This window comes from Pelodiscus sinensis, chromosome 5, assembly GCF_049634645.1.
Source record: "Pelodiscus sinensis isolate JC-2024 chromosome 5, ASM4963464v1, whole genome shotgun sequence".
NCBI lineage: Eukaryota > Metazoa > Chordata > Testudines > Trionychidae > Pelodiscus > Pelodiscus sinensis.
In genome coordinates this window covers 256,517-281,738 of record NC_134715.1, presented here as the reverse complement: position 1 = coordinate 281,738, position 25,222 = coordinate 256,517, and the positions used below count along the sequence as shown (strand labels likewise).

The following is a 25,222-nucleotide window of genomic DNA, read 5'->3' as shown; positions in this document are numbered from 1 at the left end:
TTTTGTTGTATTGGCCTTAAAACACACCGGCAATCAGTTCCACAGACCAGTTCTGCATTGTGAGAAGCAGTGCTTCCCTAGGTTTTAAATCTGCTGCCTATTAATTTCATTGGGAAACCCCTAGTTCTTGTGTTGCATGAAGGGCTAAGAGTTAATACCTCTCTCTTGACACCATTTGTGCAATTACAGACCTCTATCACAGGACTCAATTATCTCTTATAAGTAGAAGAGCACCCAGCCAATTTAATCTCTCCTTATACAAAAGCTGTACCATACCCCTAATCATTTCTGTTGCTCCTCTCTGTACTTTTTTGAACTCTAATAGATCTTATTTGAGAAGGAGCAACAAGAACTCCATGCAGTATTCAAGGTATGGGTGAGCCATAGATGTATGCAGAGGCAGTATATTATTTTCTATCCTTTTCCCAATGATTCCTAACATTTTTGAGTGATGCTGTACATTGCACAGATGTTTTCAGAGAACTATCCATAGTGACTCCAAGATCTCTAGCAACTAATTTAAATCCCACCATATTGGATATATAGTTGGGATTTTGTTTTCTACTGTGCATTTCCTGGCACTAATTAACACAGAATTTCATCTGTCATTTTCTTGCCTGGTCACCCATTTTTTAAACCCCCCTTTGTAACTCTCCAGTCAGCTTTGAGCTTAACTGCCTTGAGTAATCTATGAAATATGATAATTTACCATGCATATACCTGACATGAAAATCAGGTCACAGAAAAGCATAACTGAGTATGCTTTTTGTCTAGAACACCTTGCAATCATTTGTATTGCCAAAATAATACCAGAGGGCCATAAACACGCAAAACTGTCCACACAGTAACACAGAGGCCCATAAGGGACCAAGCAATATAGATGTTTTAAATGCATTATCCATACAATAGAAGCAGCACACCATTCCCATTCCAATCTTTATCAAAGCTTTACAAAAGATTATTTACTATAAAAACAAATTTTTATTCTGGAAACAATGTTGTCTCCAATTCAAGAGAAACTCATTTTCAGATATAGATTGAATTATACCGTGCAACAGAACAATGAAAAATCATTCTTAACACTAACGAAACTAGAGAATGAATTAAAAACTGATCAACATACCCCTTGTCCTTTGCATGAACATCAGCACCATGCTGAAGCAAAAGCTGGACTATTCGAACTCTGTTATAGCCTGCTGCTAAATGTAAAGGGGTGGACTGCAAACAAAAACAAGAGAAAGTAAACACAGGGAGAAAGAATGCAGATACATTTTGTAATTTATACAACCCACATCATGAGAGGGTAGCCCAAGTTCATTAATAACTGAACTGAAGCATAAAAAAAGCTGAGTCTCATTTAATAAACTGGAAATATAGAAGCCAAGTCACTAGTCTTATTTTGAAAATGTGGAATACCCTACGGCTTCTACTAACTTCAATGGGAGCTGCTGGATGCTCAGTACTTTTGGAAGTCTGGTAACTTTTTTAGGAAGCTTCATATACACTCAGAAGCCGAACTTGAAAATCCTGTTTTCAGGCATCTTGGCAATAGTTCTTAAATTTAAAAATGAAGCTAGTGAGAGTAAAATTATAGCCAACAGGTCTGCAAGTGTGACTCTGGGCATCCATGAGAAAAGATCTTGGGGATTACAACTTCTCCCATATTTCTAACGAGAAATAAATAATTTAATGTTATGGCAACCAAAGGGCAATTAATGAATCTACTTCCCTCTTCAAACAGCTGATCCTTGTACACTACATAATTTAGTAATGAAAGCCTTATGAGACATTACCAAATTATAATAGCATTATAAAGCTCTTTGTTGGACTACAGAACTTTTTCAAAACCTGTCTCTCATCTCTGATAACAAAACATTACAGAACTGAATGTCCTACTGTCAATGCAAACACATCATCATCAGAATTAATCTCATCTTCTTCCACCTCGCCAAACTTTCTTTACCCTAAATTCCTTTTATTTATTGTTCATAATTTCACTATCCACGCAATCCCCAAACACCAGAATATATTTGAGTCTCTTTCCCCTGCATCTCTCCTCCAACCCATTCTATTACTACTTCCACTACAGCTCTAAAAAGTTAACCTCACTTCAAATACTAGTGTCAACACACTTCTCTACGCCTTGGGTCAGCTCTCATTGAAGCCCTCAGTCCATGGAATGCTGCTGTCCAAAGACACCTTCCTCACCTTTCTTATCATTGCTTTCAAGGGTCTAAAAATACTCTGCTTCTGCTCACATTTCTGATCTTATCTCTTCCCACTCATTGCCTTCAGTCAGTATCAGCCAGACTGAGCCACTTCCTTCGTTCTTCCTCACACAGCTATCCCTTCTTCTGTGGTAAACAATAAGTTTGGAATCGTTTCAACCTCTGCTTTCACTTTCAAACTCTGTTTCCAGTTGATCCGTTTTTTTATTCAAATTACTCCTTAAAGGAGGATTCATAAGAACAGCCATATTTGGACAAACCAAAGGTCCATCCTGCCTTCCGACAGTGGCCAATGCCACGAGCCCAGAATAAATGAACAGAACAGGTAATCATCAAATGTTTCATTCTCTATTTCCCAGTCTTCTGAACAATTTAGGATGATCCACCATTCAATTTATTTTCACTAATTAGGAGTAATTCACTGAAAAAATCCAATCCTAACCAGCAAAATAATTCAAGATTTTCTCCCCACAAACATACACACATGCCTCTGAAATATCCACTCTTTGCTCTTTTTCCTCCGTCTTGTTCAAACTTCCCTCCACCATGCACAATCTCTTACCATCTTGTACTTTTTGTCCAGTTCTCAGTGGTTAAGGAGAACCATTTATCATCCTCTTTACAACAACCTTTTACATGCCTGTGGCCACCCCCAGCAGTCCTCTGTCTCTAGAAGAAACTCTATTTTTTTTCAATCCTTCCTTGTATTCAATGTTTTCAAACTAGACCTTTAATCATGTTTGTTGCTCTCTTCTGGCCTTTCTCCAGTTTGCTCGTATCTTTCCCAGAGTGTGGTACCCAGAAGTAGACACAACTACTCCAGTTAAAGTCTTACATCTCAGAATGATGTTCACTCTTGCTGCAACAGTATTACATTGATGACTCAACTTTACTTTGCAATCAATTCTAATTCCCAAATCTTTTTCTGCTGTACTTTTCCCCATTTTGTACGTGGGCAATTAATTAGTCCTTTGGAAGTGTAGTATTTTGCATTTGTACTTAACTAAATTTCATCCTATTTATTTCAGACCCTTTCTTCAGTTTTTCAAGATCTTTCTGAATTTTAACCATAAGATTCAAAGCATTAAGCAACCCCTCCAGGTCAGCATTGTCTGCAAATTTTGTAAACGTAATTTCTATGCCATTATTCAGATCATGTAGGAAGAAATACAGGATAGTGCCATGCAGGAACTCATTTAATGGGACTCCAGCTTAATTTTAAACCACTGATAACTAGTTTTTAAGAGTGGTCTTCCAACCAGTTGTGTTCCCACTGTATAGGAGGTCTGTCTGGGTTATATCTCCTGAATTTGTTTATGAGAAGGTCATGAGACAATATTAAAAGCTTTGGTCTTCCTCTTGCTTCAAATGTATTTGTAAAATGTTTTCTTATTACACTTTTTGTCCCTTTTAATGGGGGAGAAAGGGTGTTTGTTTTAGCCTAATTTGTCCCTACAAGAAGCTTGTGCTTATTTTATATTCACTCTGTCCATTCTTTGTCTGACCCTGAAGTTTCAGGTCATGGAAGATCTCTGTTTAAACCAGGGTTGTCTCTTATCACACTTCCTATCTTTCCTACACATGAATGTATTTTACTCTTATGCCCTTACTAACATCTCTTTAAAAAACTGCCAACTCTGCTGAACTCTTCCCACCCCCATCCCCCCCAGACATGCTTCCTATGGGTTATATGCCAATTTTCTGAGTTTGCTAAAGTCTGCCTTTTTTAAATCCATTCCCTATATTCTATTGTTCTCCCTCCCACCATTCTTTACTATCATATAATCACGTGACCTAACCATATAAACCACCATATCAGAGTCTCATTTAATAGCACATCCACAAGTGTGATCTATGCCATCAAATTCCAGTAGTGCCCCTCTGCCATGTGTATTGGCCAGACTGGACAGTCTCTGCAGGAAAGAATTAATGGACACAAATCAGATATCCAAAAAGGCAACACACAGAAACCTTCTGACGAACATGCCCAGGCACTCACTAATGGATCTCAAAGTCACCGTGTTGTTTCAGGCCAATTCCACAAGCCAACTCCACAGGGAAGCCTTAGAATTTAACTTCATTCACAGGTTTGATTCCCATCACAAAGGTATGAATAAAAACATTGGCTGGCTGGCCCACTACATTCCACATCCTAATGACATTAAAAAAAACAAAAACCTACAGCTTCATGTAGTATGGACACTCTAATGGACTAGATCTTTGCCTTTTTCCCTTCTTTTTCCTCCCCACCCCACCCCCCCACCTTCCCTATTTATTAACTGGACCTTTAATAACTCCATTCATCTGAAGAAGTGTATTGTGCACATGAAAGCTCATTATACCATCTATATGTTTTGTTAGTCTTTAAGGTACTGCTAGACTATTGGTCGTTTTTTAAATTTTATCATGTCATCATCACTCAAGCTGCCTTCCTTCCACCTTCAAATTCTTCATTAGTTTCTCCCTATTTGTCAAAATCAAATCTAGAACAGCCTCTTCCCTACTTACTTTCTCCATCTTCAGTTATAAAAGAAAATTGCCTCCAATGAATTCCAAGAACCTGTGTATAATTTGTGCCCTGCTGGATTATTTTCCCAACAGATGTCTGAGTAGCTGAAGTTCTCCACCACTGCCAAGTCCTATGTTACTGATGATTTTGCTAATAGTTTTAAAAAGCTTCTTTCATCTTTTCTTCCTGGTTAGGTAGTTTGTAGTAAACACACACCATGATATCACCCTTATTTTCATCCCTTTTATCTTTACCCAGAGACTTTCAACAGTTCTGCCACCTACTTCACCCTCAACCACACAGAAATTAACATGAATATTTTTGGTTATAACTATGTGGCCTCTTGTACCAAGAGGCTGCCAGATTTTTATTGATAGAGCAGGTGTAGGGATTTTATTGGGAAGGTGTGTGTGGAGGGAGAGAATAAACTGTGCTTCACACCCACAACAGTATGGAGAAAATGGACAAAGCAAAAATAATCCACCAAACAGCGTATCACAAAACCAGGCTTCCTGCACAGCCTGAAGGACCTTGGCTCTCTGGCCAGCTCCAGAACAATGCTCCGTGGGTAGCATTCCAAGCAAGGTCTGATTGACATTTTTTGTTCTAAATTTTTCGTGGGTTTTTTTAGTAGCTTCCCCCCCCACCCAAATGATTAACTATTGAAGGAGGTGTTTTGTTTATGAAAATTCACAACAACATTTTGCAAATGAGGGTTTTGGCCAATCAGGTGAATTTTCCTGTAAAACCAAACATTTTATCAGAGTGGCCACATTTTTGTGAGGTTTTTTGTTTGGTTTTCAAAGAAAGAAAATTGGAAAAACAGCATATTGCTTTTCTTCATTGTCTCTTTGCCTGAGAACAACAAATTCTTACCCAGCTCTGCTCCACATGTCTACTGACGCTTCTGTTCTAATATGGCCAATGCCCACGATTTTACTGTGAAGCTTGCCATGCCTGATGCTTTTTGTGACGCCTTGGACCCTGCAGTCATAGAACTATGCCACAATTGCCAAGAAACAGGAAAAAATTAACCCTACAGAGTCAAAAGCCGGAAGGTTAATAAAAGGAACTTCAAATATATTTGGCTTAAGTTGTGATTTTAAGAATATCTCATGATTTTGGGGGCCTACCTGAGAAGTTTTGAACTCTCCATAAATAGTTCCTTTTTAAACTGATAGTTGCACCACTTTAATCTGACTCCCACAGCTGTTACTAGCCATCTCAAGTGCATGTGTTTGCAAACGACAATCCAGATAAATAAGGGAAATGATTTTCGGGTGAGAGGATCCAGACAGCAACAGATCATCCTCTTGTGGTGCTAAATAATGACCCAAATTTTTTAGAAATGCTCGTGCAGCTATGTACCCAGTGCTCACTGCATATATTCAGGCTGGGAAATTTCATATATATACATGAAACCTGCATGTGTGTAGAAATGTACATTTATTTTTTAAAATGTATGCCAAAATTTTAAATTCAGACTACAAAAAGTCGAACATTTAAAAACTGGGGGAGGAGGTGTAGTGCGATGGCTGACCAAGGGATTGTGTGCCTTTTGTCACAGGGCCGTCTTTCTCTGGCTCTGCAGACCTTGTATACAGCACCATACTTATGTACATAACATAATCATGACTAGATAGCAAACTGTATAGGCTGTTTAGTTTCCTCCCACTATGTCCAATTCTTCTGCAAACTGTTTATTTTAAATGGCAAAACATTTTGCTACCTAAACTCTACCCACATATTAAAATCATACCTTTCTCTCACCTAATTAACAAGAACACTGTGTGCAAATGCCCCATTTTTATTCACTTACTCATAAGAAGTTTAACTACCTTAAAAGCTTTGAACTCAGCAGCAGATTGTTTGTACTTTTCTTCATTTGAATGTGCAAGTGCACGAACATAAAAGGGCAATGTTATCCCCATCTTCTCTCTGAGTTAGACACAAGAATTGGGGGGGCGGGAGGGGTTAATTTTGAGGAGGGTTTTTTTTGTTATAATTTTTTGCTCAAAATCCAAAAGATAATTCAAAGACAGTAATAACCTACATGGAAACAAATATTCACCAATATCTAGAGAGAGTGGCAAGTCATGTAACATCCTCTGTTTAGCCATAAGAACTATAATTTATCGCTAACATTTAAAATATACTGTATTAGAGGTGCTATGTATGATTCAGTGTATTTATATACAATATGCATTTTCAGGAATTAATTCAGGTTCAGGACGATTCTTAGTTTGAGTAGTCTGGAGTATGTTTTAATGTTGTTCCAATATTTAATATCAGAAACAATAACTGCTCTAGACTGCACCAAGCAGTAAATCTGTACATCTCCCTGAGGGCATAGCTACCATTTGTAATGTCTGAAGTAACAACACTGACATATTGTAGGAAAAACAGCTGCACTTACCACTTGCTAGATATTTATTTTTGGATTTTAAATTAGTTATGCGGTTTTGTAGGAGACATATGCCTTCAGAAGTATCTATTTTGTTTTCACAGTTCATTAGACTGTAAACACTAAACAAATACATAGCTCTTAATTTAGAAGCAATAACCCGAGCCATTCATCTTGCTACAAACTTAAAAGAGATAAGCGCAAACTCTAGTACTTTCTCTTCTTTTCTCCCTTATAAGTACTAAAGACTTCTTCAAATTTTAAGTCCTTGAAACTGTTGGGATGTTATTCTGCTTTTCTATCGAGTTCACAGTTTGGACAAAAGTAAGATGGAAGAAGTGACAATACTTAATTGCTCCCCTAAAATACCATGTAATTGGCCATTTTGCTGCAGCCATTTGGTTTTCTGGCTCTGTCCTGCTGGGAGGTTTCCTGTAGTAACCTCTTGTTCTCTGGCTTTCCCTAGATCAAATTGCTAATAAAAATTATCAGTGGAGTTTATATTGATGGGTTTTCAGCAATGAGTCATGATTATGCATTGTTGTGTAGAGACAGAAGAATGGTGACAAAGGAAACTTTATGACTACTGAATATGTTAATATCGACATGTAATTTAAGGTTGTTTCCTACAGAATTTAGTAGTTACTGAAATGAAATTTTGGGGTTGTTGCCTCATAATTTAGTCCCACTACATCATGGTGTACACAGGGCACTGCTCATAGAAGCTTTCAAAGTGCGTAGAGAACTTCCAAAGGCCTTCTATGCCTGTATGCTGCACTTTGGCAGGTGGTGGCAGTTAAATAGCTCATTTATGCTTCATGCAAATAATTTTTTTATTTCATAGCTTACATAGATTCAAAGGCCAGATAGGACCGTTATGTTCATTAGGTCGGACCTCCTGTATAACACAGGCCAGATAATTTAGCCAAAATAATGCCTACAGCAGATCTTTTAGAAACATCTAACCAGGATTTTAAAATTGTCAGTGATGGAGGATCTATCATGACCCTTAGTAAATTTACATCTTACATCCAGAATGAATTTGGCTCACTTCAACGTCCAGTCATTCAATCATGTTGTATCTTTCTTTATAGTCCATGTGGATACTTATCACAGGCCTTAATCAAATCATCTCTCAGTTTTCTCTTTGTTACACTAAACAGACCAAGGTCTTTGAGTCTAACACGGCAACATGTTTTCTAATCCTTCGGTCATTCTTGAGGCTCTTCTCTGAACCCTCTCCAATTTATTAATAACCTTCCTGAATTGTGGACATCAGAAATGGATACAGAGTGCTACCACTAGTTGCACTAGTGCCAAACACAGAGGTAAAATAACCGCTCTACTCCTACTCAATTTTCCCCTGCTTATGCATTCCGGCAATATTAGTTCTTTGATCCATTGGATCACTTTAGGACCTCATACTCAACTGACTGTCCACCACAACCCCAAATCTTTTGGAGTCCCTGCTTTCTAGGACAGAGTCATCTATCCTGCAAGTATGGCCCACAGTAGGATGAATTTAACATTTAACAATACCTACTGTACATGAGCTAATTAATTAGACTAAGGCCTAAGTCAGATAATTTATAGAAATGTAGCCGTGTTAGTCTGGTGTAGCTGAAACAAAAACAGGACTATGTAGCACTTTAAAGACTAACAAAATGGTTTATTAGGTGATGAGCTTTCGTGGGCCAGACCCACTTCCTCAGATCAAATAGTGGAAGAAAATTGTCACAACCATATATACCAAAGGATACAATTTAAAAAAATGAACACATATGAAAAGGACAAATCAAATTTCAGAACAGAAGGGGAGTGGGGGGAGGAGGGGGAAGTAAACGTCTGTAAGCTAATGATATTAGAGGTGATAATTGGGGAAGCTATCTTTGTAATGGGTAAGGTAATTAGAGTCTTTGTTCAAACCTAAGCGTAAACTGTCGAATTTGAGCATGAATGACAGTTCAGAGGATTCTCTTTCAAGAGTATTCTTGAAAGGCTTTTGAAGAGGATGCAGGTAATTAAGTCATTGAGACAATGTCCTTTCTGATTGAAATGGCAAGAAATTGGTTTTTCTTTGTGATCCTGTCTAATATCTGTTTTGTGGGCATTGATCCTTTGGCGAAGTGTCTGAGACGTTTGTCCAATGTACATAGCAGACGGACACTTTTGGCACATGATAGCATAGATTATATTTCTAGATGCACAGGAATAGGTGTTCTTGATCTTATAATTCACTTGGTTAGGTCCAATGATGGTATCAGCAGGGTGAATATGTGGACAAAGCTGGCAACGGGGTTTGTTGCAAGGGAAGGTACCAGGATTGGTATTAGTGTGGTATGTCCTGTGGTTATTGGTAAGAATCATCTTGAGGTTAGGTGGTTGTCTATAGGACACTATGGGTCTGTCTCCTAGAGCCTCTCGGAGTTAGGATCATGTTCCAGTATAGGCTATAGTTTATTGATAATGTGTTGGACAGGTTTAACACTACAGAACCTGATCATTACACAAATTGCTAGGCTCACAGAAAGTAGCAGTAAATATTGCAGTAAATGGACTACTATGTGAAACGGATGGATTGTTCCTACAGAGTCTGAAGACTAGAAATCAGCTATCATGTAAATAAGCAACAATATTATATATTGTACTTTGCCTCCTACATGTTCATCTCAGTCTAACAGTTATACTTCCAGAAAACGACTTCTTAATTGTACTCTGAATTCACTATCTCCCCAATGCTTTCCAATGGAAGCCGGCCAAATGGCCTACAGTTAGGAATTCCTAGATTACACTTACTTCACAGAAGTATAATTACATATGTATTACCATATACCGGAGAATTGCAAACATTTTTGCTGCACATAAGCCATTCTCTAATGGCTAGGCTAATTGAAAGGGTGTAGCTCTACTTTATAAAACAAAAGTAAATGCTTCTGTAAGATCCTTGTAGTTTAGAGTGTTGTGGTTTCTGTAAGCCAGGAAAAGTGGGTAGCAAACATTTCAGCAGAGATCACTGTACACAGGATGACAATCAATGCCAGTTTTTATACACCAGATTTGTACTACAATAGATTTTTTTTTACTTTAATATTTAAAAAAAATGAGCTGCCTGGGAGTCTGAGAAGCAGGCAATGATTTAAGTAAAGACATGTAAGAGGTGGATTTTTTTTCACTTAACCTTATCATCATGTGTGTACTTACAAAACTGTATTTGCAATAAACAAAGGCAAACCGATTTCTAGGACTTAAGAAGGGTAGCCGAGTTACAGACTAACAGGAAAAACTTAAAAAAATAACCAATAGTCTAGTAGCACCTTAAAGACTAACAAAACAGATTTCCAGTCATCTCAAGAAGTGGGCTGTGGCCACGAAAGCTCATGATACCATTTAGGTCTTTTGTTAGTCTTTAAGGTGCTACTAGACTATTGGTTATTTTTAAGGTTTTGGAATACCCTCTAGTTGCTTCCTGACCATCAAACAAAGGTATTTGAACTGTGCAAATTAACCATTAGCTAGCCTTCCACCTACCAGTATTGCCCTGTTCTCCTGTCATTCCAAACCAACTCACTAGCCACTTGCTTGAAGTTGCAAAGTTCCCTTGAATAAGCTCATAACATGATGAATAGCGGCATGCAGACTATGCTTTCTCAGGGCATGGCCCCATTCACAAGCCTTGAATTAGACACTGAACTCAGCAACATCGAATCCAGAATGAAGGTGGGATACAATAGTTCTTGAAACACCTTGGATTAACGCCTGTAAATGGCGAGCCCAAATCCTGACTTGGGCTGTTAATTAGTTACTTGTCAAGGATTGAGAAGGTGTCAAAAATGATCATCCTTCTAAATTTTAGAGAGGACCCACACAATGTGGCAAGCTACCAATCGATTTCTCTGATACCTATCACTGTGAAAGGCCTGGAGTGGCTTATCCTCCAGCCATATCCTCAGAGGGAGAGATAATGTTCAGCATCAACCAAAGTGGCTTCCAGGAGGGTCAACCCACAGGTGACCAAGTCCCAGCCCTCACTACATATACAGAATATGGGTTTCAACAGCACCTGAAGACAGGAGCGGTTTTCTTGGACTTGACAATGGCCTTTGGTACAGTTCTGCACACCCATCATCTGGTAAAACTTTCAAGAGCTTTCCCAGAATGGTTGGTGGACACTGTTGAACTTTTACTTCAAACCAGGCACTGTGGGGTACTGTGATGGAGTGAGCTTGTCTGACACTGGTAAAACAAAGATTAACTCTACTCTTTTGGGCTGAGAAGATTATGCCTCCTCTGCCTCCTGGACATGCTCCAGCTGGAGACCAGGTATAAAAGGGAGCAGCCCAACTCATTTGGAGCTAGTTACCATTGAAGGAGACGCCTACTGCAGATTCCAGTCTGGGAACTGCTGAGGCCCCAGAGGCCAGAGAGGTTGAGACCCAGACACAAGGCCCAAGTTCCTACAGAGGTCAAGGAGCGATGCAGCTGCTGAAAGCCACACAGGCAGGGGATTCACTGACTTCAGACATGCCAGGACCATTACACCAGAGACAGGATAGAAGTGCAAGCGCTAAACATGAGTTACATCTCTTCCCCATGGAAAATGACAAAGATGAGGCAAAACAAGCCTTCCTTGGTTACACTCCTCAGTTTCCACAACCATTTAAAAATAAAACTGCTGCTCAGGTCAGGACCAGGAATAATCTAATTAGCTGGTTCGGCCAGGGGCACAGATGCACAGACATCTTGCACATCAGCACAGTACCAGAGCCCTTCCTCCGTGTAATTCTGCATCCAACTGGTGACATTTGCCTCACGCTAAATTGGCTGACATCAAACTGAACTTGAACATGTACCCACTCCTATCCTGTGGCTACCCGCACTGAGCAACATAGCCTCTCCATGCACTCATCGCAGTCTACAGCCAGACTGACAGAAAAGTTACATGACAATCCAGGTCTCCCATTGTACACAGGCATTTTCAGTCACTTAGGTCAAGGCATCCACTGGGATTTCAACGACTAGTTTGGAATCACTCAGCAACAACCCTAGGGTATGATGAACTGTTGATTAAAGATGTTTGGAATGGTTTCTTTGTACTGATCCAACCATTCAACCACCTGGATTTGACCTGCCAGGTCACCTTAGGACTCTGCTGAATAGGTTCCTAAATGTGCAGTCAATCTGGACAAGAGGGGGCTACACGACCAATCACTTAGTCACTGTGACCTCCATCAGTCAATGGCACATGTTGCTGTGAGTGTCAACCAACAAGATTTCATGGTGGCCTTATAGCCCTTCATTGTGCTGATGAAGCTGAAGCTGGCTGGCTCTGAAAGCACAGCAAGCAATAGAATTGCTTAGCCTTTCAATGAAGGCTGGCAAAGCTAGTGCTGAAATGATCAACTATGTAAAATGCTTCTTGTCACTTCTCTATTTACCACTGAGACTTGTGTGATGTACATTAGGAGGGAGGGTGATCTTTGTATATTTCTGCCAGAAATCATTTGGATGATGACTCCTCTATAGGTCAGAGTCATCAGGAGTTCCCTGAAGTCTTTAGATTTCTGTCCATGGCTCACTCTGAAATGAAACAGAAGATGGATAAAATAGGTGCCCGGCACCAAAAATCAAGCCCACAAGTGCCACATCTCTAGCTGGTTGTGAATTTTCCACTGGAATGATTTTCTAACAGATATTTCATGTTCTACAAAAATCTAAGTTTTCCACAGGAACATTTTGAATTTGCTGGAAATGTGATTTTCTTGTGGCTTTCCCACTTCCCAGCAGCCCAAATGGTAGACTGCTAAGAAGACTGGCCTTCCAGATATCTGACTACTAGGCTCATCAGTAACCCATATGTCTTAGCTTTCAGGCTCTCCAAGTTGCCAGCATGGCAGGGAGCCATGGGATTCGAGGCAGATGGAGTAGCCTTAAAAATGTTTCCAACAGGTCAAAACGTCACTTTGAATTTTTCAAAATAAGCATTATGAATTCTTCTGTCACTGGACATGTTAACATGCCAGTCCATTTCAGAGTGATTTTTTTATTTCAGAATTTCCTCCTGAACAGGAATTTCCATTTTCCAGCGTACTCTAGCCAAAATGCCAGCACAGGTTCAAAGGCTAGAAACACAGGCCCTGGGGACACACTGGCATGCTGTCAACGTACATACTGAAATGCTAGAAACACTGGGACTAGTGCACCCAAGTGCTAGCTGAAAGAAGTACTGCAGCACCAGAGCACGGCACCAATAGACATAGTGAAGCAAAGGGACCAAAGTGCTAAACAAACAGAATTTAAAATCTACCTCAGACCTCACTGAAAGGCAGAACAGAGAGAAAAAGATGCATCATGCTTTCAAATCTGGCCAGCAAAATAAGGATCTGAAGGATCATAAGAGTGGTTCAGTCTTGTGAGAAGAATCTTTGCCTCACGTGGGAGGAAGGAACTTACTGGAAGGTTCTAGGAGTAGCAGATAAACTCAAAATATGGCACACAACATCCATCAGAAGCTAGCTCTCACGCCATCCCTGGGGGCCAATTTATTTCAAGAGCTCATGAATTTCTGCCCACCTTACACTGGGGAACCAGGAATGTAAGAGTGAATCCTAGAAGACAGAATCTTTAGAAAATAAGTATTTTAAACCCGAGGTTATTAAATAATTATACATGTCCCATAATATTAATGTCAGTGTTTGAAATAACACCTTATTACAACACTAATACTTCTGAAACAATGTGAGTTTAAAATCTAACTGGCTATGTATTTAACAGTTAAAAAAGGAGGATTATTAATTACTGTACAGGGTCTGATCCTGAAAATATCTTCATATCGCAGTAACTTTGAGCAGTTCCATTAAAGCCATTTAGATAAAATTAAATATATGGACGAGTGTCTGCAAAATAAGATCCCTATGTTTTATCATGATTCAGCAGACAGTTTTTCTTCCTCCCTCTCTCAACCTAAATATTACATTGATATGCCGTTTCTATTCTAGTTAGTATTGCAGGAACAAATCTGGAAGGAGCATCATGCAGTGATAATATACTGCAGTGATAATATACTGATTACTAGAAGCAGCTCTACCTTGAACAAAAGTTATTTTCCATCTATGTGCATTTTATTTTTGGTCTAGCTAGTTAAAATGCTGGCAACAAAGGGAAAATGATAGCTTCACTGTTCCACACTATTCTAAAACGGACATTATCTTCAATAATCAGCAACTGAACTGCTGCAGCAATTGCTTTTAATCACAAAAGAAATTACCTTCTTTTTTACTTTCTGCAACAAAACTTTCATCACTGCTGTGTTCTACAGTAATTGTAACACACAGCTTTTTTTCTAGATCACAGCCAGTTGGCCTGAAGTCCTAACACTTTTAGACTACTATTTAAAATCTCTATCATTTTATACAGGGTGAGTCCACAGAATTCCATGCTGATGTGGTCTCTCTTTGTACTTTCGATTTTGCTGGAGAGAAAATAATGTATTTTAACATTAAAAATGCTGTTCCACAGTTAAAGCATTAAGTTTCAAGTGGTAGGTTTTCAGCTATAACACAATTTTTGTGATTCTAAATATTTTAAGATTTGGCCTATCTTCACGGATCCTGGGTTTTAATCTAACATATATTTGAAAGGGTTTGTACATCTGTTTGTCTATGAGTCCGTTTGTTACCTCATAAATGGTAAGAGCTAGGACTGCCAAATTTGCTAAGCAGCTTCCTCTTATGATAACTTAAAGCAAGTTCAGGGTTTGGTTGTGCCAGGAAAGCAGGATGTGCCTGGAATTCAACTCTTTCTCATAAAACACTAAGGATAGGCCTATGGTAAGGGATATACCTGCTCCCTGATTTTGAGACACAACTAACACGCAAAACAAGTTTTGGCTGCTGCTCTAACTTGTGCCACTGACTTAAGGGAGACATCTTACCAATAGAAGATAGCACTCAAATAACAGAAATGTACTTTTCCCTCCTTTGGTAACACTGGCCAACAAAGAAAGGGAAGAGGAAAGAGAAGGGATTTAGACTCCTTTTTGCTCTTCTAGGGTATACAAACAATTTGAAGCCCCTAAGAAAAGAGGAAAAGTGTACTGCCTGCTATTTATGTAAGGATTATCCTGGAGTTCAAGCTTGGTTTTTGCTGGTTTCGCTAGAGAGCTTCTTGGAGGTCTCAGACTTGAATTGTGAGTGTTCATCTCTTAAGTGAAGGAGCAGGAATGGCGAAACCTCAGCGAGAACCATTTTGCTCCTTGTGTTTCAGACATTTATAGTCAATAGTAAACAAGCCAGAGTTTTGAACAGTGAATAAAAATCATGTTCTTTTTCTGTGATTCTGGTTCACTTACATGATGTTTTGGATGCTGTAATCCTACTGGTTCTACAGTTGTCCATACAATCTTTCAGGAAAAACAGAATAGAGAAGATTCAAATTTCCTATGTAGAAACTATGCAGAAAATCTCAGAGATCCCACACTTTTCAGGACTGCAGTATACAAATCATAAAGAAAAAGGATTAGGCCCAATTTTCTTCTTTGCTGCCATACCATGGATTTTACTGTGTACATTAACAAAATAATCAATTTAGTTTTCTAAAGGAAGGGAGAAGAGGAAATACTACATTTTATACATGCAGTTTTCCCACCTTCCATACTGTCTGCAAGTCTGACACATTTACAAAATGCAACCAGTGGTGCAAAATTCTCACTCATTTTTCATCGTGTGTTACAAGTTACCTTTATTCACATCAGAATGTACTGCCTGCAGAGAACAGCAGTAATAATAATACTTCGCACTTATTGAGTGTGTGGTAGAAGCTCACCCAAAGCATTGCATGTTCCTCTCTCTTTGAATTATGGGATTCACAGTGGGATTTCTAATCAGATAAAAGATCTCAGTGTCACAGTTTACATACAGCTGACTACTCTGAAAGATATCCTGATTCCTGACAAGATGACTGAATTTGGTAAACTTCTCCTCCATGATTTAGAATTCATGGTACAGGCCTGGGCCTATGTGACCCTGCTCTGTTACAGCCTTTTATAAACCAAACCACATCACTCACGAGAGTGTATCAGGAGCACATTACAAATGCAGGCAGAGCACCTCTTACGGTCACTGTATTATGCTGATTGACGAGAATGAGGAAACAAGTTGGTACCATGCTACAAATCTATAGCAGACATCCCTGAACCTTTACACTACACACATGCTTATTTTTATCTAGCAGTTTGAAGAGTTAGACTACAGGAAATACGTTGCAATAATGGATCCAACTGTTGTCTCTTGCCCCCCATACTTAGTTTGCAAACTCTCCAGAGCAATGAGCTCCTCGTTGTAATGCATTTGCACCTGCCTAGCACAACAGGGCTTGGAAGGCTAAATACAATCACAATAAAATAATGAAATGAGTGTTACTTTGAGAAATTTAAATTCCTAATATCAACGAGAGTATCATTCTTTAATATTTATACTCTGGTGCCCAGAGGCTCCACTCAGGTTTGAGGCTTCGCTATGATAAGTGCTGTACAAAGAGGCAAAGAAATCTAAGAAATGGCATTAGATTCTGTGTCACTAGAAGAGAGTTAACAGAGACATGGTATTCAGCCACAAACTGCACCATTTCCGCCCCCCGCACCCCCCCCAGTAATTTTATAGCAGTCATGTGCTGTCTAATTCCATGGTTGACGTACCCCTGTAAGGACAAATTTCTAAAAGCAGCTCCATGAAATCAAGTTAAGTCTTGCTGTTGAATGTAAATGGACAAACAGTAATAGTACAAACTCCAAAGACTGAACCACTAGCGATTGAGTTAAACTAATTTCTGTAAGTTATGAGTAGAATAAAAAAAGGCAACTTCTAACAACTACAAAATTTGAAAACTGAGCAAAGAACACATTTCTCACTCAACTGTGAATTAAGTTTAAATATTGAGATTAGACCTGCAAATTAACTTTAGGTCACTGAGGCAGATATCAGCATAGGACTAAAACAATCCTTATTATATTGTCTTCTGACTGGTAAATCTGTTTTCAAGTTTACCATATAAATTGCATTTACCAGCGGTAATTTAAATTTAGTTAAATTTAACTTAATCGAAATCACATTATCTTCAGAACACCGCAAGCAATACTTAACATGCTGTTGAATGGAATAATTTTAATCTGGTCAAATTCATAACAATTACTACTAAAAACCTCCCATGGTGCTTTACAACCAGTAATATATAGTCCCCAAAACATCTAGATCTGAACAAAATGCTGATTTAATTTTAGAATTGTCATCTCTGGTGAGAGCTGAAAGAGATCAAGACAGTAGGAGTCTAACTACGTAAAGAAAGAAGAGGGGAGTGCTCATACTTTTTATCATTCCTTTATCCTGTAGGAAGAACAAAGTGAAAAATTTGCATGTGACCCCCACCTGTCTTCCCCCCCCACCACCACCACCACCGCCCAAACCACCTAGAGTTACCAGGTGGCTTCAAAAAAAATACCGGACACACTTGATCTCAGACGGGGCGGGGCAGGGGGGAAGCAGGGTTGGCGGGGGGAGATGGAGGACCAGCCAGGGAAACAGGGCTGGCCGGGAGGAGGTTATGGGGAGCGGAGCTGGCTGGGGGAGATCTGGGGGGTGGGGAAGAACTGGCTGGCGGAATCCAGCCAGGCAGTTCGCAACTACGTACTGATACTCCTAATAATAATAAAATTTACCTAATTAGAAAATACTGGACATTTTATATGTCTGGTATTTTCTCTATTTCTTTTCCGGACAGAAAGCTCAAATACTGGACTGTCTGATTCAAAACCAGACACCTGGCAACCCTAAAACCACCAGAACCTTCCCTGCAGGCCCAGCCTTTGGGTAGGGTTGCCAGATGGTTTCATCAAAAATACCAGACTCACTTGACATTACATCACAATCTACATTCCATCTTATTTTTTTCCCCGAACAGAAAGCTCAAATACTGGACTGTCCAGTTCAAAACCGAACACCTGGCAGCCCTACCTTTGGGCAAGATAAGCAAGGCAATCGCTTTGGGCCCCGCATATTCAGGGCCTTGCACTGCCCAGCTCCCAGCCGCGCCCACCTGGCCACTCGCTCGCTGTCCTGACTGCGATGGGCCCCGCAAACTCTTTGGCCAGGCCTGCTTCTCTGCAGCTAAATAATTTCAGGAGAAAGTGCAGCCAGAACTGTGACACACAGGCCAGAAAACCCGCAGCTTCACAAAGGATTTATCTCCTAGAAGCATATGCAAGTGCTCCCCTAGGTCAATAAGTAACGGTGATTCTGAAGCACCACACCATGGGAAGACAGAAGGAAAATCCCTGTTTACAGGACTCTGACGCGATCACACCTGAACACTGAATTCATATTCGAGGTAGACAGATGTGGAAGAGCTGGGAATGATTCTACATTTTTAATTTTAAACCCTTACAAGCTTGGCTATGTGAAGATTGAAGGGCACATAAGTTATAGTCTATATACCTCAGTGGAGCAAACACCATGGCAGCAGAGGTAGCACTGGAGCAACTCCAGGGTTTAAGGAAGGTCTATCTAGGTCTAAGGGGGTAAGATTACGGAAAGGAAAAATGTATCCAAGTTTTAGTACATTCTTCCAGACAGTAAGAGCTATCGAAGAACTTCCCCAAGGAAAGAAAAGTAGGGAGGTCCCATCTCTTTTGATATTTAAAACTAGACTGGACAAAACACTCAATGTGTGGAATGATCCCACAATTGTAGAGGGATGGCCTGAGAGCTGGATTCTTCCACCTCTAATATCCATGGAAGTATTCACTGTTCGCTACCAGAACAGTGCTCATAGGCAACAGATTTCATTCTAGTACATCTGACCTTTGCACAACAATGCAACTGTTTCAGATCTTATCACTGAATACTCAGGGCAATGTAATACAGTAGGCCTAGGTCAGGGTTGGACAAACAGAAGTAATAGTAGTATTGTCTATGGACCTAATCAAAGAGCAGGAGCTCCACACATATACAAGTTTGGGCCATGTGGCCAGCTGGGGGTCAGGGAGGGGGAGAGAGAAGGGAACAAAAAGAGGGTTCAAGCACTGTTTCATATAGCGTTGGGGCCATCCGTCCGGCTCCTACTGCCTTTTCAATTGTGGAGCTGCAGTAGGGTTTGGTCCTGGTCCCAGCATAAGCCAGGACTGAGCCGGGCTGCCTTCCCTTATCGACCAATCAATAAAAATTCTATCGACTGCTCAGTTAGTAAATTAACCACATTTTAACATCCCTAGTCTATGGGGCATAAAAATATACAGACAACAAATGAGTAAACTCTAAAACTATAAAAAGCATTAATGTGAATCCTGACCACGGCTAGAGGAAAAACGTTTGGGAAAACGTAAGTAGTAGTTCTGAAGCCACAATCAGTTTGCAGATTTTGAAAATCGAAAAGCACATTGTATGAAATCTATTGATATTTTTGTTATATAAAAATAAAAATAAACAAATATATAGAGGTTAGCATAACTATACTCATTTACAATTAAACTGATGTCTATATAGTACAGAGATGGAGCATTAAACATGTTAATATCAGAGAAATGCACAAGAGGTGTTTTTCTCCTGAAAATGAACATGAAGGAATGACAAACCAGTCTAACTATACAGCAAAACATTTTAAAAAATATTGTGCTGGATCCTCAGCTGGTGTACATCAACTGGAGTCAATGTAGCTACTGCAATATACATCAGCTGAGACTCTATCCACTGTAATTCTTTGCATCACAGGCTCATCTAAACATTAATCTGAACTTCTTCATAAGTCCCACAAAATAGTCTTGCATTATTAAAGGGCCCTAACCCCACAACTTACTAATACAATACTTTCAGCTGAACAGCACTGTACTTATTAAAAATGCCTTCCACATGCATTTCCAATCTGCACATTAATACTGGAAAAAAATAAATATCCAAGATATAAATATCCAAATGCCAAAATAGACTTGTCTGTGGGTAAGTGGATTCAATTTATTTAGCAAAGAGATTTGGCTCTATACAGTTTTAAGATACTGACTAATACTACAGAAAGGACATGGCTGTAACAATTAACAGAACCACCTTACCTTACCTGAAGGCAAACCACCTCCTTGTTTAGAATGCATTTAGCAACCAGCTCAGTTACTGACAAGTATTGGACAAACACACAAACCAATTCATTCTCTAAATGTCAGCATTGTTTAATTCTAATTGTGTGATACGCTTTCTGAACCTTGGACTTAAATTAAGCTTTGGTGTTAACTCAAGTGCTGTCTCAATGATTCAATGATGCCTAGTAACTAATTTTTTTCCTTTTTCCTTATGTCTAATTTTTATTTCAGCACAACGAAAATTCTAGTCAGCATATTTCTGAGGGATCATTGGGTCTGGTTGACAAAGTTGCAATCCTACCTTTTGCCTCACATCAGTAGTGGTGGGGCCCTACTGCTCAACCAGAAATGTGTTGCTGAGTTGTGTGCCTTCTTACTTAACTATGACAAAACAGTATATTATAAATATTTAAATAGTACTTCATCTGAACAGGACTGCCTTACCTTTCTAAAAAACACAACTTGTGTGTTAGCTATATTGTTATAACAAACACACAGGGAGTACATCATATATACTCCTCTATCAGGACAAAACACTGCATTGCTCTTTTTTCGTGGGTCTTAAATTTAATTATGTAAGTACTTTGTTCTATCAAGATTCAGAAGGGCTCAATTATTGACAACAACCTTTACCATTTAAAATACTGATTGCAGAAGTGAAACGCTAGATTTATTTATGTGTCTAGATATTGCAATTCAAAGATATTTAAAATTTTTCCATCAAAAAGTTACTAGTTTCATTTAAGCAAACATTAATCATACTGATGCCGGTAAAGGTCTGTCAGCACATTTTGACAAACAAAGCAGAACCTAGCAGCGAAAAAGCAGGCATTCTCCAGTGTTAAGGCAAGGGAAATTTTCCCTATGAATAAAGTGGGCCAGATTCTTGGTTAGTGTAAATCAGCATACTTCCATTGGCTTTAATGGAGCTGTGCCGATTTACCCTAGCTGTGGATGAGTCAGCAGTTTCATTATACTTCAAAAAAAATCATTGCATTGAAAATATTTTTAAGAAGAGTAAGAATTTAACACACATGCTTTTCGGTGTGAAATACCTATCTACTGGATCAACTCAAACTCTTGAGAGTGTGATTTACAATTGAGAGAGATATTTTCTAATCTACGTGTATTAAGAAAATTCCAGCACACACTTAAAAATTGCCACTAAAGTCTATAAGCCTAGAAAGCTAAACAAATCCATGTCTGTTAATAAGAATGTCTACCATCATAAATCACAAAACCCTACGGACATTAATTTCTTTGCTTAAGTAGCCAGATGCATGTTATGTAATTTTACATAAACATATCCTAAAAATCTTGCCAACATTCTGCCTTTGTTGTACACGTTCTTCCCTTCCTTTAATTCCAAAGAATCCTTATTTTCTTTCACTCGGCATTCCTAATAAATTAAACTACAGTTAAACCAACAATGCATGTCAAAGTTAAGAAAATTCAGCCAGTGCTAATCTCATTGATGTGTTGTCAGTTTTAACTGGCAAGGTATGAGGCCTATGAGAGCCAACTTCCTCTACCGAAGAACCTACCCACCACCACCACCAAAAAAAAAAAAAGTGGTTCTCAAACTTTTCTACTGGTGATTCATTTCACACAGCAGACCTCTTAGTGCTACCCCCACTTACTATTTAAAAGCACCTTTTTATAATATTTTATACTATTATAAATGCTGGCGCTGTAACTGGATTTGGGGGTGGAGGCTGACAGCTCAGGACCCACCCCCATATAATAACCTTGAAATCCCCTGGGGGAGGGGGGAAGAATCACACACTCCAATTTGAGAACCCCAGTGTAGTACATAGACAGTACACTGTCTTCTGTTCCTTTAGCTATTTTATTAACAGCCTAAAATGGTACAGTTTGTTCTTATTATTGAAGATGCTGCCATCTAATTTTTCTATACAACACAGTATCTGATATTTAAAAGAAAAGGCACCCTCGCAATCTATAGTCCGCTGGCTTCGGCCGTCTGTCACAACTGCCAGTACCAAGTATGGCAGCATTTAATTTCGTGGTGAAAATACAACATTTAGAAGTCAGCCATATACTGTGCCCAGATTTAAATATCCCATCTTCACAGTGTGTTTAAATGTACCTCTCAAAATCTAAAAATATTAAATAGATATTATCTTACTTTTCGCCCATCACTCGCATGGCAGTTCACATTTAAAGGAGTCAACAAAGCCATTAGTTTTTCTTCATTACCACTCCTGCAAAGGCCGGGGGAGAAAAGACATGTCCTTTTATAAAAGATTTTATAAGAATTTTCATATTTATGTAGTGTATATTGCTATTCTTCAAAGCAGAGTAGAAAATGTCAGTTTTCAAAACATCTCAAATGTTTTAGAACAGCTGATGAAATACAGAATATTCTTCTACTTGCTATTAAATCTACAGTCAATCATGCAAAAAAAATTTAAATATATTTTTCTTACAGCCCTATAATAGAATCTTTTTGTTAGCTGGTTTTACTGATGCTGAAAGCCATTTTCTGAATTAGTAGTTAATAACTTATTCTTCAAATCACATGCCAAATAACTCTGTATTTCTAAAAACATTTTAAAATACTATTGAAAGGGAAAATACAGTGTAAGAATAACTGTTTTATAAGCTTTCAGAAAGATACAGAAGGATAAAAGCATTCTAGAATTTTAGATTGAACTTCACACCTTTCACTCTTGCTCCTGTAGATTGCATTTTGGTAGGAAACATTTTGAAAATAAAGCTTTCAGAAAGTGAGAAAAAGGAAGTACTCCAACAATACAAAATTTATTCCAAAAAAGGACAATCAATAAATGGTAAATAGGATTTCTAACAGCTTAAAGCAAGAATTCAATTAATGTTAACCTCCTAAGAATCATATTAGGGGATTTCAATTAAACAGACGTTCTATTCGCAATAGACTGTAAAATCCAAAGCAATTTATTGAAATGAAGTGGTTTATCTGCATCAGTTCATAGAAAGGAATGACAAAACATTACAATTTATGAAAGCCCCTTTTCCTCATCTCCTCCCACCCCCAAAATATGCTTTGTATTCTAAGCTGCACTTACCTAGCAGCTTCCAGGAGTTCGTCTTTCTTGTATTCACCTAAATGATTGCAAAATATCATGCTGTTAGCATTTGGCAGAAAACAGATTAAGAAATGCAGTAGGAAGCAAATACCGAATTAAAAAAGAAGAGAAGAAAAAAAGCCCACACCCCGCTGGGTGATGGAGCTGTGACGTTAGCCAGCTTGTGAAGGCAGCATCACCAGTGCCTTGGAGACGGGCAGCAAATTGACGCAGCTTCTTGTCCAATCCTCAGATGAAATGGCTTTCTTCACACAGCCAATGAATGCTAAATGTTGTGTCCAGAAGCACATTCCCTCTGATAACAGCAAGCCAGCTGAAGACAATGTCCCCTCCCCCACTTTCCCAGTCAGTATGACACAGTATACTTGTAAAGTGTAATACATTCAAGACAAAGCAAGGAATTATGACTCTTAGAAACTGGTAATTTGTACCTTTTAAAGGCAGTTTGTTTTAAGTTCAATGTCTTTACAAACAGCAATGGCTCATAATGGCTTAGGAAATTCCAAAAATCAGAACTTCTCTAGATTTCAGGAAAATCACACACTTTTCAAATATAAAATATACCCAAAAGGGCACAAATCCTCAAAGTTGTAGTTTCAAACTTGCAATTAACTGCAACAAGCATGTTCTTAAATCAGATTTAAAAAAAAAAAATCACATGAATAACCGTGATACACTTTAAAAACCGAATCTCCTGATGTCTGAAGTGAAAAGAGCACACAGTGAAGATGAGCTGTTCTGGCACTTAACTGCAAACAAAAGGACAGTCAGCAAAACTAAATCACAACTATACATGTTAATCATAAATCTAAGTGAAATGAGATTCAAAATTCAGAAACTCATTTTTAAACACCCTCAACAAGTAGGATATTCCTGGAGTATTTAATGCGAGGCTTGGAAAATGTACCAAACTCCTTCGAACCCAAGGATTAATACAACCACCCAAAAGCACATCTGAAAAATGGGATATGCCATTCTCCTATATGAGTGAGGTAGGAAAGGATGGCCCTACTGAAAAATCTACACTACCCTACTATCCACATTTATTTATAACCAGTCTCTGGTGAAACTCCTGTTAACTTCAATGCAAGCAGCCCAACAATGAGCTCCTGTGAAAATCCCACTCTAGGCTGGTAAGTGGAAAGATGCCAATCAATGTTGCCTCGAAGAGCAAAGTTCTTTTTCTCGCTCCCCAACCCAGACCCTAACTGTTGGGCGAAGTGCTTGGGTCATGTTTCCTTGTCAATAGCCAGAGTCTAATTCTGCCATCACTTTAAGCTTTTCCAACCAGCAAAAGAGTGAAACTGGCATAGTTCTTCACAGCTTCATGGCTGCTTATAGCAGCAGCATAACAGACCAAATCTCATTAGCTGCAAAATTAAAAACAGCAACAGACACTCTGAAGCTGGCTGCCAGACTTAGGAAAACAAGATTAGATTCATTTTGGGACATTCACAAAAACATGCTTGTAATGAAGATTTGAATGCTGCAAAAAAACATGGCTAAGTGTCCCTCTTGCTCTTCAAATTCACCCAAAGGTGTTTCCTAGGCTAAGTCTACACCAGCACTTTATAGCACTGTAACTTTCTGGCTCAGGAGTGTGCAAAAACTCTCTCTCTAAAAAGCAAGTTACAGTGCTGTAAAGTACCAGTGTGAACTAGGCTATAAGTTGTTAGATTTTAAGGTGCTGCTAGACTATTCATTGTTTTTTAAGTTTTTCCAGTTACAGACTAACTCGGCTTCCCGTCTGAAGCTTTCCATTAGAAGAGTGGACCTTGGGACAGAGAACCAGAAGGAAAACATCTGGCCTAAATGAAAAGCTGACACCACTTTTGATAGAAAGGCCACAAATGGACAGAACTGAACCTTGTCCTTATG

General features: G+C 38.9%; 1 protein-coding gene across 3 annotated transcripts in view; it reads right to left on the bottom strand.

Annotated features, from left to right (window-relative positions):
- Nucleotides 1–25,222, bottom strand: part of TNKS (tankyrase) — a 127,355-nt gene that overhangs the window by 50,158 nt on the left and 51,975 nt on the right. For 2 of the 3 annotated variants that reach the window (XM_075929204.1, XM_075929203.1), the window contains exons 4-7: nucleotides 23,324–23,360; nucleotides 22,405–22,480; nucleotides 15,489–15,539; nucleotides 1,124–1,218 (exon numbers count right to left, since the gene is read on the bottom strand). In XM_075929204.1, the coding sequence (XP_075785319.1) occupies nucleotides 1,124–1,218; nucleotides 15,489–15,539; nucleotides 22,405–22,480; nucleotides 23,324–23,360 (259 nt within the window). The remainder of the gene's footprint in view (nucleotides 1–1,123; nucleotides 1,219–15,488; nucleotides 15,540–22,404; nucleotides 22,481–23,323; nucleotides 23,361–25,222) is intronic. The other variant, XM_075929205.1, reaches the window with a different exon arrangement.